Source organism: Pezoporus wallicus, unplaced genomic scaffold, assembly GCF_028554395.1.
Source record: "Pezoporus wallicus isolate ANWC-B61680 ecotype Strahan unplaced genomic scaffold, APGP_CSIRO_Pwel_v1 scaffold_2696, whole genome shotgun sequence".
Classification (NCBI taxonomy): Eukaryota; Metazoa; Chordata; class Aves; order Psittaciformes; family Psittacidae; genus Pezoporus; species Pezoporus wallicus.
Genome location: NW_026637439.1, coordinates 1,600,683 through 1,619,305, shown reverse-complemented (window position 1 = coordinate 1,619,305; position 18,623 = coordinate 1,600,683). Strand labels below are relative to the sequence as shown.

The 18,623-nt window shown below is 39.0% G+C and overlaps 1 protein-coding gene across 1 annotated transcript; it reads left to right on the top strand.

Annotated features, from left to right (window-relative positions):
- The first annotated feature begins 115 nt into the window (after positions 1-115).
- Positions 116-17,573, top strand: CDK7 (cyclin dependent kinase 7). The gene is made up of 12 exons (XM_057405466.1): positions 116-191; positions 473-532; positions 3,092-3,125; positions 4,228-4,295; positions 5,228-5,296; positions 6,888-6,998; positions 8,610-8,728; positions 9,222-9,321; positions 10,159-10,245; positions 12,938-13,087; positions 14,742-14,889; positions 17,484-17,573. The coding sequence occupies exons 1-12, from the start codon at positions 132-134 to the stop codon at positions 17,507-17,509; spliced, it is 1,032 nt and encodes a 343-aa protein (XP_057261449.1). The 5' UTR covers positions 116-131; the 3' UTR covers positions 17,510-17,573.
- Positions 17,574-18,623: the final 1,050 nt, after the last annotated feature.

Below are 18,623 nucleotides of genomic sequence, written 5' to 3'. Positions count from 1 at the left end.
AGCCGCTGCCTGCGCGCTCCGCGGGGGCGGGGCTTGAGGCAGCCGTCACAGGGGCGGGCGAGTTCGGCGGGCCGGAAACGGTCAGAGTTAAAGGCCCGCACGGTGCCCCTGCCGCCGCCTCCGCCGTCGCCATGGATGTGCGCGCGCGCGCCAAGCGCTATGAGAAGTTGAACTTCCTGGGAGAGGGGCAGGTGAGCGGCCTGAGCGGGCTTCGGCGGCTGCGCGGAGGCTTAGCCGCAGCTCGCCTTCCGCTCGGGGCTGCCCCGCTGTGAGGCTGGGGGTGCCGCGCTTGTAGGGCGGAGGTGGGGATGGGGGGAGACAAGGCGGCTGGGGAGGCAGGTTGTCTCCTGACAGCGAGCCGCAACAGAGTTCCGTGACCGCCTCCTGAGGGAAAGCGCCAGCAGCTTCGCAACGGGGGCCTCGCGGCTGCCGGATCGCCTGCCCGGCTGTGACGCTGGCGTCTCTCTCTTAGTTTGCTACCGTCTATAAGGCGAAGGACAAGAACACCGACCGAATCGTGGCCATTAAAAAGGTGAGTATCGGGAGTATTCTCCCGTTGTGCGATTGTCCGGGGCTCAGTTGTAACAATTACTGTTATACTTAGTAGCTGGTGCAGTGCTGTATTTTCGAGTTCAGTCTGAGAACAACGCTGGTAAAGCGCCAATGTTTTAGTTGTTTCAAAGTAACGCTTATTCTGATAGGGACTTTTCAGGCTCGTGCTCTGCCAGTGAGGAGGGGCACAAGAAACCGGCAGGAAGCAAAGACAGGAGACCTGAGCCAAATTAGCCAAAGTGGTATTCCATACCACAGCAGGTCATGTCCAGTATATAAACCAGGCAGAGTCACCTGGAAGGCCCAGATTGCTGCTGGGGTTGGGATGGGTATCAGGCAGCAGGTCGTGAGCAGTTGTGTTGTGCATCGCTTGTGTTTATTGTTTTCTTTCTTTCTCCTTTTAGTTTTATAGTCTCCCCCCTTGTTATTTCCCTTACCATTATTATTATTGGTGGTAGCAGTACTGATTTTGTGTTACACCTTAGTTGCTGGACTGTTCTTATCTCAGCCCGTTGGATTTATATTCATTCTGTTCTCCCCATCCCTCCGGGAGTGGGAGAGGGAAGAAAAGGAGGGAGTGAGTGAGTGGCTGCATGGTTCTGGGTTACCAGCTGGGCTTAAACCACGACAGTGATCAAGTGTCCGGTTGCTTTTGGTTTGCCTAATGACCTATTTTAATTTTTTTTACCGATTTGATTGATAATGGGAGAATATGTGTTCCTGTTCCTAGAGTGTTTTGTTCAAATGATGTAAATAACTTGTCTTCAATATCTGTGTCTTGTGTTTCTGAAAGGTAGCCTGGTTTGCAGCTTGAGATTTCGGTTATTTATTGGATTTCTAAAAATAAATTAAAATAAAACCAACAATAACCAACCAAACCAACAACAAAAAGATCCCCAAAACAACAAACCACACACACTTCTAAACTTCAGACTTTGTTAGTCCCTAATAATGTGTGAGTTTGCTCCACTCCCCCACAATCTTGCCTCCTCCTGTCCCTGATTTTCTTCAGTGCAGAAATGCTACCACTGATTAAGTTTATGGTAGGTTGTTTGGTTGGGGTTTTTTTTTGACAAATTTTTTTTCGAGACAAGATCTTTTAATATACCTGCTTGAATACAAATGTTGAAAACGTATGTTGTCATAAAGTGTTTTGAAACAAAGTGACTCAACAGCACGAGATACAGTTAAGCAGGTGTTCTTTATTAGTGGCCCTGGGGTAGCACTGGGGATTCTCTTCCATAAGTGCTCCCGAGTAATAGCTGTCAGTACATAGTTTATATTCTTTTACGTAATACCTATACATAAACTTTTCGAGAATTATTTAGCGTGTCTCCCTCCATTCCAAGCACTGGTTGCGTAGGCATGAAGTTCGTTATTTCATGGTCTCTGCTGCCATCTATTGACATTACTGGACCTTTAGACCCTCCCGGCGGCCGTTTACTTCCTCGGGGGATTTTTCCTTCTTCATCACTTATCCTTTAGTTACCTTTTAGCTTAAGTATGCACAGTTTATGTTCTGATTACATAAGCTCCTTGGACTACTTTCAACATTTGTTGCAGTTGCTTCATATGGACAGAGAGTCCATTTTACAATATGCTTACATCCTATTCTAGCAATGTGGTTATATTTCGCAGGCCTAGCTTACAGTAGATTAGATGTGGGAATAGCCAAGCAAAATAAGCAGTTTGACATTTACATGATTTAACAGTTTCAATGGAAAATATTAACATCTTGTTTCAATTTCAGTCCATACCATCCGAAGATGGCGGGGGGGGGGGTTGGAGCTAGATGATCTTAAGGTCCTTTCCAACCCTAACTATTCTATGATTCTAAGAGATTGCAAGAAGGTTTTGTATTAAAACCAGGTGATTAGCTCTAGTACTTTGTAGGGGATGAAAAAATGCACATTACAGTGCTTTGGTTAGTTAAAGAGCCTCCCTTACTAAGCAAGTCAAACTGTATCAATAGTATGTAATTTTGTTTGATACACTAATCCCTTTTAGCATTATAATACTTTACGGCTGTTACTGGCAGCATATTGCTTAAAGCATTCTTGTTTCTATCAGAATGTTTTCTTAACTTTTATAATCTGGAAATAGCAATGGTAGGGTTCTAGACTTGAAAATTTCAGGATAGTAGATGACTGAGATAGGACCAGCTCCTGTTTACAGAGTATGCTGATTTTACTGCAATCATTCTAAGACAACTGTCAGTTACTTTGCTCTCATTTTTCTCTAAGGAGAAGCACATTAGTAGTATAATAAAGCTTTGTGGCTACAAAGCATTTTGTGCAGCCAGTTTGCATTATGTCTGTTTTCAGCACCATCATGTCTATTCTTAAGCTTTTTTAAAAACTAATACTGTAGAGACTATTATTTTTAAAGAGAAAAAAACAAACCAAAACCAACCCTAGCTGGTAAAGTGCTTCATGGTACTGAAACTCATTGTGTCTTAGAAGAGCAACGCTAAATAGTGTGCCCCCTACCTTTGGGACAGATAGCTGAACCTTATATAATACGAAACATTTCTTTTCAGATTAAGCTGGGACATAGATCAGAAGCTAAAGATGGTGAGTAATAAACCAAATTCTTGCTACTTTATTTGCTTTGTTGTTGTAAATTGAGACCTTTTAATTTGTTACACCTCAACTGAGGAAAATGAGCTCAGCTGTTACATAAGACTTAGTAGGGCTTTGGTTCCCAAACTGCAGGGACGGAAAAAAGCAGCAGAGCTATCTGCATGCATAGTAGAGATCTAAATATGAGTATATAACCACTTAGTTTTCTCAGTTTAAGATGAATACAAACAGGAATATATAGCATAGAATAATAATCTTTACAGCACTGAGTTTAGAATACCTTTTTGTATTGATGCATGTCTCTGTCTTAAATATTTTAAGATGGGTGGGAGTATTTATCTCTGTTTTCAGGTGTTTCCTTTGCTCTATTTTTGTGATTTTTGGTGAGACAAAAGTTGATAAAAACAACAATCTTATAACTCTTGTATTTATATGGGTCTGTCTTCTGTTGAGAAATTGGGTCTGTAGAGTAGCGTTCTTTGGTTGTGTGCTCTGACTAGCCTTTAGGCATGGATATAGCAAGTAAAAACCCAATAATCCTGGTCTTCTTTTACAGCCTGTGTGGTGCAGTAGAATCTTGTATGTGCGTAGGCTGCTATTTTTCATGTATCCTGCATCAGGTTACCAGCTTCCCAGTGAAGAATCTCTGTAGTGAATTCTCCAATTCTGTTTGAAGGGGAGAACTTTTAAGAGAAACTGAGCACCAATCCCAGAGTCCTCACAGCTGAGCAGGCTGCCAGAGAATTGTGATTTTCTCTTCCCTGCCCCCCACCCCGAGGTTTTTGCTTAGAATTTCCCTCTTTGCCAAAGGGGGAACATTTTGCTTCATAATCTAAACCAGGTTACTGTGGTGTAGAATTTATTTGTTGTGGAAGAAAGTGTACATTCACTTTTATTCTGCAGAAATCTCACCTATGGCAATATTTGTTGTTTAACAAATTGTTGAGTCGTGTGAAAGTTATGTTGCAGTACTAAATTGTCCATGATTAACAGAGTAGGAGATTTCTTTGGAGCTAATCCAAAGTTTTAAATTTTGTTCTGTCTCTCATCTTTGGGGTTTTTTCTTCCTTTTTTTTTTTTTTCTTCAATGTAGGAATCAACAGAACAGCCCTCAGGGAGATAAAATTGTTACAGGAGCTAAGTCATCCAAATATTATTGGTGTAAGTAAAATGAATGCTACTTCTAGAATCAGTCCTCAAATACTTTTGGTACAGACTCAGACTGAAATTTAGAATTAGTTGGGTCATGGACATGATACTTGATTTTATTTCAGCTATTTTTTTCTAGCCCAAAATGGGCAATAAACCAATTGTTATAGCAAAAAAAATAAAAATAAAAAAAAAACAACAAAACAAACCAAAAACAAAACCAAAACCCAACTGTTTCAGTAACAAGGACAAAGTAGTTTGCTTTGAAATCGTATTACTTTTTAGCCCGAGGCTGTGTGAATGTTAATGGTGGCGAGAATTGTGGAAATTTAGATTACCTGATTTTACATCTCTCTTGATAGACTTACAGGTGAGTACAGTGCTGAATTTAGCTGATTGTTTGCTTCATATGGAACTGGTGACAGTGTAAAGCAGGCTTTCATAAGCAGTGATAAAGTGGGATTCATTTGGCTTATTAGGTTTTTGTGCTGGTATCTAAAACCTCTGTTGGAAGAGGAAAACCTGTACCATTTCAGTTGCATTTTGGTTGGCTTTCAGCTGCAGATAGCTGGACCTAAAGATACTTTAAAATTTCTAAGTACTGCATGCTTACAGGAAGCAGATACACAGAGCTGAATCCATAGGAAAACTTAGTCTGGTCTCACAAAAGGGTCGGAGTTTTGTAGAACAGCAAAGTCTGGGGAGAGGACAAGGTTAAATTGCCTGTTGTCACTGACACAGTGAAAATTCTTTTTTTTTTTTTTTTTTTTAATAATGTGAGACTGAATTAAGAAGCTAAACTGAATAAGAATTCTTGTATTGCAAGTTGAAAAATTTAAACCAGTTCAGCAAGCTGAAAATCCACATGCAGACTACAATGGTGCATAAATTTAGAAAACTCGAAGTACAAGGGTAGCTTCATCAAAATGTGTTTGGTTTTACAGCTTCAAGATGCATTTGGACACAAGTCCAATATTAGTTTGGTATTTGATTTTATGGAAACTGATCTAGAGGTAAGATTTTTAATGACTTTTATTTCCATATCTTCAAATGTTTGTTTTTTATTTTTTTAATACTGTTTTAACAAGAGTACATTTGCCCATATGAGAAAGGTGACTTACGTTGCCAGTTGGTTAAGATCATGTCTTAAAAGTAGTTTGAGCAATTTCACAGTTTCTGTGAGTTCTCAGCTGATAATGCCTTTGGTTTTAAATATTTGTCAGCATGATCTTCAGGAAACAGATTGTTTACTATGTTAGTTTTCTAGTACCTCAATCCATAGATCAGTCTCTCAGAGTGCAAGTGCTAAGCATAGTATCGTCAAACATGGTCAAATAAGTGCAATACTAAAGTGTACCAAGTGATGAGCTGGTGCTAAAGTCACATGCACCTGATCCATTCTTAAAAATGTAATGATGCTAAGTACTTGCAAGTCAGTATCTTCATTCTCCAAGGCCTTAAGTCAGTTTGGTTTTATGGAAGTCTTTATATGAGATAGTATGGGGCAAGATTTTTTGTTTTGGAAAACTGTCCTAGATAGCAGTTCATGTCAGATCTGTATATGCACACATTATGTCTACTCTGGATTGAAATTAATGTAGTTGTTAAGCAGGATTATTACGCATGCTGGTAAGAACTAGGGATTGCATTTAAAATGTTAAAACATTGACAGGCTAGCTGAAAGCCAGATGAATGCAAGACTGAAAAGGTTAGATCAGGTTTTTGCTAATAGAAGTTAATGAGTAGACTCCTTAGAGGATTCATTCTGTTGATTTAGTAGCTATGCAACATTTAGAGCTGAAGAAGGTAATAGTGAACAAAGAGGAATAAAATACTTCTGTACTACATAGTGGTATGTGGAGCATTTAACTGTATTGTGGTGTCACTCAGGCCACCATTTTGGACTGTAGCCTGTTGTGATTGTGCATGTGCTGCATACATGAAAATTTGTGTAGTCTTAGTTATTTTTGTAAGTCTCAACTTAAAACTTAGGAAATGCTGTTACTGAACTGGACTGTAATATTAATAAGCATGTTGGGGCATAATATAGAAAATACTTTCAAACAGGATGTTTACATAGAATTTTCATGTTAAAAAAGCAGAGAATGTAGAAAATGTAAGCAATTAGTTAAAATACAGTAAAGTTGTCATACTTCCTATCTTCTTGGAAATAGAAGAGGGAACCATTGCATTCACAAAGACCAGATATGTAGGTTGCATAAAGAAAGAAGGAATAAGCGGGAACATAATTTCAAATTCACTAACACATTTATAATTTTTGTGTATACATCTTTATCTTGTAAAGCCTGGGTATCAAACTGGAATTGAGATAAAATAATATACTTGCATTCCCCCCCCCCCCTCCACTTTCTCATTTGCTTGTTATGCAAAGTTCATGTAGGATGTCTGGACTCCCCATTTCAATTTCTGATCTCCAGAATAGACATTTTCCTGGGGAAAAAAAAAAAAAAGGTGAGAATGGTAGAAAATACATGATTGCCAATTTAAATTTGATCTTAAAGGATGAAATAACTTTTGATCTGGAAGAATGGAAGTAAGTTAATCTTGCATGGTAAGACTTACTATCAATCTAACACTTTACAGGTTATTATAAAGGATACTAGTATTGTGTTGACACAGTCTCATATCAAGGCATATATGCTGATGACCCTTCAAGGATTAGAATATTTGCATCAGCACTGGATTCTACACAGGGTAAGCATGTACTAAATTGACAGCCTGGATGCTGTAACAAAAGTCACATTTGATGGAATTTGAGCCTGAAGTCTAATGATAGTTTTGAAGCTTGGACACTGTTAGTCCGTAGGTGTGCGTGCTAGCTGGAGAGACAGTAGCAGTACCAGGAGTGTAAGAATTATTGATGTGGTTATTTAGTGCCTCAACTTACATGTAACTTTGGTGAACACTGAATTGGGTCTGGCTGGGATAGGCTGAACTTTCAAAACAGCCTGTAAGATGTGCAGTGTGTGTTGTTTGTTTGTTTTTGTTTTTTTTTTATTTGTGCTTGAAACAGTTCTGGTAACACACTGATGTTTGTCTATAGCTGAACAATGCTTGGGTGCTGTCAGGGCTTCCTTGCTTTTCAGCAAGGAGGCTGGGGGTGGACAAGAACTGGGGAGGGGACAGAGCTGGGATGGCTGACTCAAGCTGGGCAGAGGAATACTGCATGCCATGCAACGCTGTGCTCAGCAATAAAGACTGGGCTAGAGGAAGAAGGGGGTGTTGGGGTTTCCATGGTGGCTGCTGTTTATAGACTGTCTGGGTACTATCTGCTGTGGAAGGTAGTGATTAATTTCTGTTGCATTGCTTGTTTGCCTTGTTGCTTTTTTCCCCTCTCCTTTATCTGTTAAACTGCTGTAATATTGCTCCCAGAGTTTTCTCACTTTTGCTGCTCATGTTCTCTCCCCTGTCCTGCTGGGGCGGAGGCAAGAGAAGAAATCAGAATAGCGTGATCAAATGGCTGTGTGGGTGCATCTTTGCTGGCCAGAGGTCAACCCACAGGACACTATTACTGTATTAAATTGTATCACTTCCATGATTCCTACAGTTAATTGAAATACTTGCAAGGTCTTTCTGTTATACATTTGGCAGCTATGCAGTCAAGGTAGAACTGCTGTTACTTCAGCAAAGCTGAAACCTATTGGGAGATACTGTTCTGTTGTTGTTTGTCTTGTTTTTTTTTCTAAAGAATCCAACAATTCTGCAGCTTAGATATGATAATATTCAAATGGGTGTGTGTCCTTTTTTAAGCCCAGCTGGTAACTCAGAACCATGCAGCCGCTTGCTGTGATCTAGTACTTCCAGGTAACTGCCCCCAGTTCATATACTGGGCATGACATGCTGTGGTATGGAATACCCCTTTGGTTAGTTTGGGTCAGGTGTCCTGTCTCTGCTTCTTCCCAACTTCCTTTCCTCCCTGGCAGAGCATGAGACACAGGAAGTCCTTGGTCAGAGTAAACATTACTTGGCAACAACTAAAAACATCGGTGTTATCAGCATTGTTCCCAGGCTGGAAGTCAGAAACGCAGCACTGCACCAGCTGCTAAGAAGGAGAAAAATCACTGCTACCTCTGAACCCAGGACAGCGTGTTTCACTATGTTTTTTGTGTATGATTAAATACTTGATTTCCAGGGTTGGTGGGTGGTTTTTTAGTTGTTTTTTTTTTCTTCATAATGTAGACTTACAATAGAATCAGAAGCCTGTATATTAGAATACTGTGATAGCACACTTGCCAGGAGGTTCATTATATGCCTGTTTTTTATCAACACTGACAAAAAGTCATTCTTTGCTTTCTGTACTGACAGGATCTTAAACCAAATAATTTGTTGCTAGATGAAAATGGGGTTTTAAAATTGGCTGATTTTGGCTTGGCAAAATCTTTTGGAAGCCCAAACAGAGTTTACACACACCAAGTAGTAACAAGGTAAGACACTGTTTTTTAATTACATAGTGATTGTGTAGCTGTTTTGCAGTGACTCTTGAAATGTGCCATGCCAAATCAACATCTTGAAAGTTTGACATCCAGCTCATGTGTTGTGGCTGTAGTGGCAAGAGCCTCCCAAAGAAACATAAGAAAGCATTGCTCAGCAGAGGCTCTGTAAGTACTGCTGGAGCACGCATTGGTGGGGTTGTTCCGGTGTGTGATACTCTTTTGAAACATGTGGAAATAATATGTATCTGCCTGTGAGCCTGGCTTTCAGAGCAAGGCAGCTGTTACTTTTTGTTAATCTTGACACTGAGAATCTTCTTTTTGTAGCTATTCACATTCCCTATTACAAGGCTAAAGCTTGACCCAATTAAAATATTTATTAATGTTTATGGCATGCTTATTTAAGATAGGCTTTAAAAAGCAGGTCTGCAAAATATGCAAAGGATTCCCTTTTGTGAGTTTTCTCCAAAATGTGTGTGTTTTTCAGGTGGTACCGAGCCCCAGAACTGTTGTTTGGTGCTAGAATGTATGGTGTTGGTGTCGATATGTGGGCTGTTGGTTGTATTTTAGCTGAACTGCTTCTTAGGGTAAGTCTTGAAATGTAAGCATTATGGATTTGCCCTTCAGTGCATTACAACTTTGTGTGGGGGCTTCCTCTCTCCTGATAGCAGCAGCAAGCAAAGGCAATTAGGCGATTTTTGGAAAGAAAGAAAAGGAGAGAGAAAAAAGCTTCCAAAAACTTGGTAGCAGTAAGAAAAGTGAAGGTTTGGAATAGATTAAGGTTCCATAAACATCACAGTCATTGGAAGTCTCTGTTCATTACGGCCTATAATTGCTCATAATTTTGCTTTTGCTACAAAGTCCCTTTTTTCTTGGCATTGGGTACCTGATATGCAAGCTACAAGTTGAACAGGGCAGGTAACCTCTTTTCTGTCTTCTGCTTAGTTTAAATGAGGTATGACACTGATTAGGCAGCTTCTCTCCTTGTGGGTCACTACTCTCCCTCATTCCATCAGTCTTACTGCTGCTTGTGTAATCTAGCTACAATTCACTTTAAATGTTTTGATTATATATAAAACCTTACTTCAGGGAGCAGATTATGGAAAGATCACTGTGACCTATCAACTTTAAACTGGCAAATGAGATGTAAAACATTTCCTGTGTTTAGTTATTTTACATAAATATGCTGGTGGTTTAGTTTACAGTTAGCTTTCTGCTATCAAGTCAGTGCTGTCAAACCTGGGTTGCAAGAAACCTTCAGAATCTATTTGGACATCATTAGAAACCCCCAAATATTGTGTATCTTTGTGGGCATCTGATACATAAAGATGTTTTGCCCTGCAGTTAGGAGGCATAGCTCACAGTTTTTCTCTAGAACTAAAATTCAGAAGTTAATTCAATCAAATGTTGTTGCCTTCTTCTAGGTTCCCTTTTTACCTGGAGACTCTGATCTTGACCAGCTAACAAAGATATTTGAAACACTAGGCACTCCAACAGAAGACCTGTGGCCTGTAAGTTCTTTTGTTTATCAGACTGACATTAGTTTCACTTGATAACTCTCTGTTTTAGCTTTTAAAATTAAGGAGTGTACCAGAATACTCAAGTGGATTTTCAGAATGCATCTGCCTGATCTCACAAAGTAGGATAAGCAGCTAAGATTTATTGTCTCTCTCAGTAAATCTTTGGTTAGTATAGCAGTGTTGTTAGCACTAAGCAACAGTAATGGAACTTCTTGATTACCTTTCTGTGTTGATCCACAGTTTCCCATGGATATTGGTATGAAGTTATTGTTCCTGCTTTATATTTTTGAGATGCTAGGTTAATTAGTCTGCTTTAACCTGAAAGCCTTTAATAGCTTTCAGAAGTAGGAACAATTTTTAGGCTCTTAGTTTGGCCTAGATAAGTTAGAGATTTGGGGTATAGTAAGAAACACCAGACCAACAGCTTTAGGGAAAACAGTTTATCTCGGAGTAATGGTACTGAAACCAACACAAATTAGTAGTATAGCTATCTCCGAGATGACAATAAATTCAGTAATACCAGGTCAAACACAATGACGTAACCTAACCAAGGTTATTAGGCAGACTGACAGGAAGCAAGGCATGGCTTCTTCAGATGGGCAGCTTGGACCAGCGGATGGGCACAGGGGCTCCAGAACTCCCTGATCATAGAATCATAGAATAGTTAGGGTTGGAAAGGACCTTAAGATCATCTAGTTCCAAGCCCCTTGCCACAGGCAGGGACACCTCACCCTAAACCATGTCTGTCCAAACTGGCCTTGGACACTGCCAGGGATGGAGCATTCACAACCTCTCTGAGCAACCCATTCCAGTGCCTCACCACCCTAACAGGAAAGAATTTCCTCCTTATATTCAATCTAAACCTCCCCTGTTTAAGTTTTAACCCATTACCCCTTGTCCTATCACTACAGTCCCTAATGAAGAGTCCCTCCCCAGCATCCCTATAGGCTCCCTTCAGATACTGGAAGGCTGCTATGAGGTCTCCACGCAGCCTTCTCTTCTCCAGGCTGAACAGCCCCAACTTTCTCAGCCTGTCTTCATATGGGAGGTGCTCCAGTCCCCTGATCATCCTCATGGCCCTTCTCTGGACTTGTTCCAACAGTTCCATGTCTTCCCTGGGCAACCCATTCCAGTGCCTCACCGCCCTTACAGTAAAGAAATGTACATTTAAAAAAAAATAATGACCTGTAAGTTTGCTCAGCCTTTCTGCATCAAGCGCATTCTTTTCATGCTCTGTCTGTAGCCAGTTATACAACATTTAACACTTGAAAACAAGTCCGAGCATGTAAGTTAATGAACATCATCTTGAGGAGCAGACCAGAAAGTAAACAACATTGTAGACAATAGGGCCCATCTTTAGAAGTATTCTACAAGTCTGTTGGGTTTTTTTATGTATTTTCCTGGAAAAGGTGAGCAATTGTGCTCTGTTGATGGACTACACCCATGGGTTCAACAACTGGCAAAAGCCAGAAGAATATGCGCTTTATCTATCCTATGTGCCACAAACCTATGAAAACACAGGCCATGTGATGATGTTCCCGCAGCGTAGCTGCTGTGCTGCTATGCCGTAGTTGGATATTTGCACAGGTTAAAAAACACAGCATCAGACCATCCTTTTTTGTAACTGAGTCGTGAAAGCACCCTCTAGACAAGTCATCCTGTCCCGCCTCTGCTCCTTCTCTATGCCACTTTTCCTTTGTGTAAATGGTGCTTGAATGCCGTAGTAAGCAATCACCAAATGGAGCTATAGCTGTATGGAGAAATACTGTGTAAGGCATTTGTAGCCCAACACAATTCTGTTACTGCATTGAGATTCTAAATGAAAGGCATGAAGATTTTTGCAGTGACAGTTCTGCTTGCTTTGAAGAGGAAGAGTTAAGATATAGGTGGGGAAAGGAGAGAACAGGAGATACTAGCATGACAGAGATGATGCATTCCCAAATTAATTTGCAAACCCATGCCTTTCAAGAATTGAAAGCTTTATTGTCAGGATTGTAATTGAGCGCATTTTCCACTTCAGTGTTAATATTGTATTTTAAAATACAATAATACAATATTAATTTTAAAATATTTAATATATTAAAATATTATGCTTGGATAATTGTCTGCTACATGATAATTTTTATGATAGAGTTTGAATACAATGGGATTGATTTCATACCTACAGGAGAAAAAAAAGTGTGCAATTCATCTGCTGCTACCTGCTTGGCCTATTTTCTTTCTCTCCCCACTCCCTAGATAAAAAGTTTCGATTGTGCCTTTCAAAATGCTTTGGATGATCAGATAACTTGGAGGAGGAGGACAGTGTATTATTAACTTGAAGAAAATGCAGACTGCATTTTTGTGACTCTTTTGTGGATCTTGTCTCTTCTACCATGTCAGTTCACACACACGCACAAAAAAAGTTTTACATCATTTGTCTGCAGTGTTCCTTTTGGACTGGGCACCACTAAAGCAGGGAAAGGAAAGCACTTAGAAGTGAGAAATAATTGTAACAGTTTTTTGGGTGTTGGTTTTTTTTTTTTTTAAAAAAAGTCTTCGGGAGCTGCTGTTCTTAAATTAATTTTATTTCATTGACAAAGAATTAGCAAGGTGTTTTGAAAGATAGTTTGTTTCTGATGAAAGACAGCAGTTCTCTGTGCTAACTTGAAAAACATATATTCTGTTTTATACACGTTTCTAGGGGATGACAAGTCTTCCAGATTATGTCACATTTAAGTCTTTTCCTGGAATGCCCCTTCACCATATCTTCAGTGCAGCTGGTGATGATTTGCTTGATCTTCTGCAAGGCTTATTCACATTTAATCCTTGCATGAGGCTTACAGCTACTCAGGTATAGTACATTTGCATTATATCCTAATGTTTGTTAACCTACCATTAATAGTGGATGTAAATGTACCTTGAAGCTAGTAAGCCAGGTTTGAAATGTAATGTCGTATAGCTTTGTCTATGTAATACTAGAAACATATTTCCATAGTAAGAACTCTAACAGGCCTGAATAATGCTGACTAGCCGTGCCTGTTCCAATATATATCAAAGGTAGACAACTAAAATTTGTATGAATCATGGCATTCAGACATTCTTCATATCTGACATTCAAAATACAGCCACCTAAAGCTTGAAACTTTAGTGTTAACGTAGCATGTCTTATTCCCTGGGTTTGAAAGGTTTTCATCCTTACTTCATTCAGTCTCTTTTTCAATTTCATTTAAACTTTTTTTTGATTCTTTTTTAACGTGATATTCTATGGTGTTTTAAACCGGAACTATAATCTGAATATCCTTTTCCATTACACTGGGGTGAAACTGATCTTGATTTCCCTAGTCCTTGATGGGACTAAATGAAGGATTTTGAATGAAAACCTTGCAGAATGTTCTAGTTCAGAATATTGCATTCTGCTATGAGGAAGATACAGCAGTTGGCAGTTCCAAAACCATATTCCATCACCCAGTACTGTTAAGGAAGCATGCGAGAAAGAGTTGGCCTCTGAAGGGCAGGATTCCCTCATTGCTTGTTAAGCAAGGCAGATCCAAATCCAGGACATCAATGCATGTATCTTTTTACTAGAAGACTTTTCCAGAGCACATTCAAGTTTTTTTTGGTTACCATCTTTAGGAACTTTCACTATAAATTTCCAGCTAGTTAGTTCTGCTATGCTTGGGACATCTCTGTACTAGTTTGTACAAATGAGGTAATTTTACAGGGCATATAGTAGGATAGTAACTTGAATATTAAATATACATTATTTTTCTAGTCTAGCATTTTTATTGGCAACACCACAGTTTAAGGCAGGAAACAACCTGCACTTACTGTATTAGCTTAATATATAGCTGGCATTGAATGCCATGTAGAGGACATCAGCAAAAGTAATGATGAACTAAGAGAGAGTTTAGCCTCTTTTCCTTAACCACCATTTATGGAAGCTCTGGAATTTTGAAATTTTAAAATAGGGTTTGTAATTCCAGTACATGAAATTAACCCTGCTCACCTGTGTTTATCTTATGATCTAATTAAGTTTTTCTCAGAATTTACAGTGAGAAATAGCACAGTTAAATTTTGGGGAAAGACCTATCTTAAAAGCTAGCAGAATAGCTGATGTCCAGGTCTTGGGTCAGATCAAGACTTTGGATATATTCTGATCTTTCTTTATTACTACTTCTTTATCCTCTTGTCTCATCTGTCTATTCAGAATGTGAGCTTTTCAGAGCTAGAAGTCTGCTGTTTGTAGAAAACCACCTGCAGTATTGTCTAGAGTTTTGTTAGGGTGTTTGAGTACTAGTTAAAAGTAATTATTTTTTGGCTTACAAATCAAAGTGTGACGGGTAGTCATTGAGATCACAGAATCTTGGTTTGCCACAAGGTGACCTGCTATAAAAGTATCCAAGTAGTTTTGAAATCCCAATTGCAAGTGCTTTACGTCATTGTAACCTCTTTATAGATGGTGCTCTGACACTTTAACTACTGTGTTATTTTCTCCCATCATTAAGGCATTGAAACAAAAGTATTTCAGTAACCGACCAGGACCAACGCCAGGAAATCAGTTGCCAAGACCCAACTGTCCTGGAGAAGTCATGAAGGAGCAACAAAATTCACTTCCAAATTTAAAAAGAAAAAGAACAGATGGAGTAGATCAAGGTAACCTTGCTACATGCTCAGAGAAAATGTGATACCTGTGGTGTTTCAAAACAAAAATTCTGAATGCAGTACACCCATGGGCACCAACACCAGCTGGAGCTGGTGAGAATGACTTAGTTCTGTATTCCAACATATTTCTAGTATGAAAAAAAAAGTATCTCTTGGAAATCTGTTTGTTAGGAGAAATACCCAATTCTGTTAATTTCTACAATGGGGTTTGGTACTGCCCCTTAAAACACAGGCTATTATGGTTTCCCACCCCTGTGTTGTTGTTTTTTTTTCCTGAGACATCCTACTGAGGTGGAAATAACTTTACATTACTTAAAAAAAAAAAAAAAGGAGGGTGTGAGAGAGAAACAAAGCATGTTATTCTAACAAATGGCAGAATGTAAACTGGATTCAGAAGACATTTCTGTACTTTCTTAGGAGTGAAGAAGCAAGTGAACTGTTAAGACTGCAAAAGCTCTGAGTACTCAAGACTTGTATTTGCCGCTAGATTACCTAGAATTCTTAGTAGAATGGCAAATACTAGTTCTTAAACTGGGAGTTGGTCATCTTAACAGCTAGAATATGATAGATAGCAGCCGTCAGGTTAGCATCATTGCTATGGCCAGTATGAGATTGTTTTAATACCAGAGTGATACATTTTTAGAACGGAGATGCTTCCATGAAAGTGCATTTCCTCTCAGATTCAGAGAGACAGCTACATTATTAGAGTCCAACTTACTTTTTAGGCGCTTGTTGTTTCTCTGTGTCAAATTAAAGAGTAAAATGCATTACTTCACTATCTTAAGATTCTAATCTCAAATTTTGGCTGCAACAAAGGCATTTAGGAAGTCAGCATTACTTTTTGAGACATTTAAGTATCAGTATAAAAAGCAATATAATGGTAATGGAAACATGATGGGGTTTGTGTTGTGAATTTTCCATTGTATTCTGTAACTGCCTTAGCTGAGCTGACAGAATCAGAGGATCTCAAAGGTAGATCATCTGCTAGGCAGCAAATGTTAAAGGAGAGAGCCAGTGTCAGAACTAGCAAATCTACCCTGGATTTCATATGACATCCTTACATGGTTATGACATCCTTCTAAAGTTAAAATCTGAATATTGCTTTGGAAGAATATCCTACTGTCTTTGTTTAAATAAAATTCAAAGTACAGCACATTTTTATTCATATTAAGAGTGGAAATGTGCAAAAGTAATTTCAAAGAAATAAATTGCATTCCCTAAAATTCTTATGCTGGCCTGTGCTTTCATCCTGCCCAGTGCATTCTCTTTCCCTTAGCCCTGTTGAGGTAGCATTCTGGAACTTAGCATGATGAACTGATTACTGATGGGTACCCTCTTATAAAATGGTACCAGGGGCTGGCTGGCAGGAGGGAAGATACATGCCATCAGTGTAAGAGCTGCTTTTCCACAAGAACAAGCCTCTGTAGCTTGTGGGGTGTGTTCACTCAACTGAAATGTGTGGCAGCTGTACTTCTCAAGAAAGTGTGTTTATTGTCAGGACAAAACTCATTAGATGGATGACCACCCATAAAAAGTATTAAGCATGCAGCATTTTTAGGTATTGCTACCACTTATTTCTTATCAGTGAGGTATGTGGAGACGCTGATGCTATGATGACATCATTGTCCATCTTCTCCACTCTGGCAAACATGTAATCAAAAGCAGCACTGCTTCCCCAGGACACTAATTTCTAGTCCTATTAATCTGCATTTCTACAGACTTGTAGGTTCGCAAAACAGATATAAAAGATACAGCACTAAACTTTTTCCGTAGTTAATGCGGTGTAAGGAACCTGTCTAATTTCAGAACCATTCTATATTGGTTTGTGGAAAAAAAAACAACATTGTATCTAAAGTTAAGAATTCGTGTTGTTTGGACATTCGTTTAAAGTTCATGGGTGTGATTCAGTGTTAGTGTATTTTAGAGGAGACCTCTGCCTATAGGGCAGGTAAAAACTGTTGGGTTCTTTCATAATAAGCTTGATATCCATCCCAGAAGGCAGCTATGGTTTATTCTACCTACATTACAAATAAGTAGCAGATGAAGAAGTGACAGGACAAGATCTGGAATAGAATCAAAAAAGTACTGGCCTCATCATCTTTACAGGTGATACTAAACAAAGATGTTATTAAACAATGAGGCAGACCCTAAAAGGGTTACTTCCTGCTGACAGCTTATTGCTGGATGATGATAGCACCTAAGAAAAATCATTGAATATATATGTGTGGTGGGGCAGGGTTAAGCCTTAGAATAGCTTGCCTTTTTTAGGTTTAAAAGTACAACTAACTGGCTAGCTTTTTAAACCAACAAAGAGAAATACTTACATGTATCTCAAATGCAGTTAACACAATTACAGAATTTGGGACTCATTTGAAGTATGCATACTGATTCAAGTGCGCTTGGGTTCTAGCATCGTGTCATAGATTGATTCATTGGAAAAAGTTATCATGTACTACTGCTGCGGCAAACAGTATTAAGCAGCTCGGAGAAGATGCATCTGAGGAACAGTATCAAATGAATACTAAAATCCTGAGGAGGGGGCTGTACTCCTTTACTTTGGTAACAGTGTGATTTATATTTTTCAGGATTACCAAAAAAGCTGATTTTTTGATAGCTGTGGGTGATGGATGAAAATGGCCCAAGTCCCAGTCATTGAAAGAAAACTATAATAGCCATCAGATGGTTATTTTGTAATATTTCAATATGCAAAATGTGAATTTAATATTTCTGTGATGAAACAGTGATTTAATTAACCCTGCATTTTTAATAAACGTGGTTTTAAACAAAAAAAGATTCCTTTCTCTGGTTTTGATGTCTTGGTGCTTTGACTTGTGCTGTCAAAACTGCTTGATATCTACAGATTTACACAGCTTCATTTCTGCAGAGCCTTTACGCTGAATTACATGCTATTGCTCACAGATGTATACCCTATGGAGGAAAACTACAAATAACACACTTTTCACCTGGATCTTTGATGTACCTATGGCTGTCTGCCAGCCCATATATTTTTCATAATGTGAAAAAATCTATCATTTATAAGTGAAGGCAGGTCAGAACTCTGGAAGGAGTATTTGGGTCATCTAAATACTGTTTAATTTGTGACTTGGTTACCTTGTAAGCTTTATCATGTTAATTATGCTTCAGCATTGGCAATTTCTCTTTTATCACATCAACTTACTGAATGTACAGCTGCTGCAGTCTACTTGGCTTCTGTTCAGAACCCCAGCAGTCAGGGCTAGTTTGTCTTGAGCCTTCTTGCATGTGCTTGTGCAACAGTCTAAATTGTACGGTTGCACACTGGAACATAATCTGATTACTTTCTGTCTTTGGTTAAGATAGTAGTTCTGCCCTTACCAACTTTTTTATCATGAGTCACTGCTCTTTCTTTCTGAAAGGTTAGTACTTGTCTTTGCAAACTCCATGTCTCTTACCTAGAGACTTAATGGAATTTGAGCAACTTCTATACTGATAGTGTTTATACAAATAAACATTTGTTTTCTTCTTGCACTTTGTTGCCACAGTGTGTAACAAATACAGAAGGGGAAGTACACAGTGAGTTTTGCTGCATTTATTGTGGCAACAGTGCAAGAAAGGGAAGGCGCTCTCTGTCAAAAAAAAATTGATTTCATTTTCTCACAGATACTAGTATTACTTATGGTGGCATGGAGAACAAGGACAGCTAATTATCACAGCCTCATCTTGTCTCCTGCTTCTTGACTGGTGCC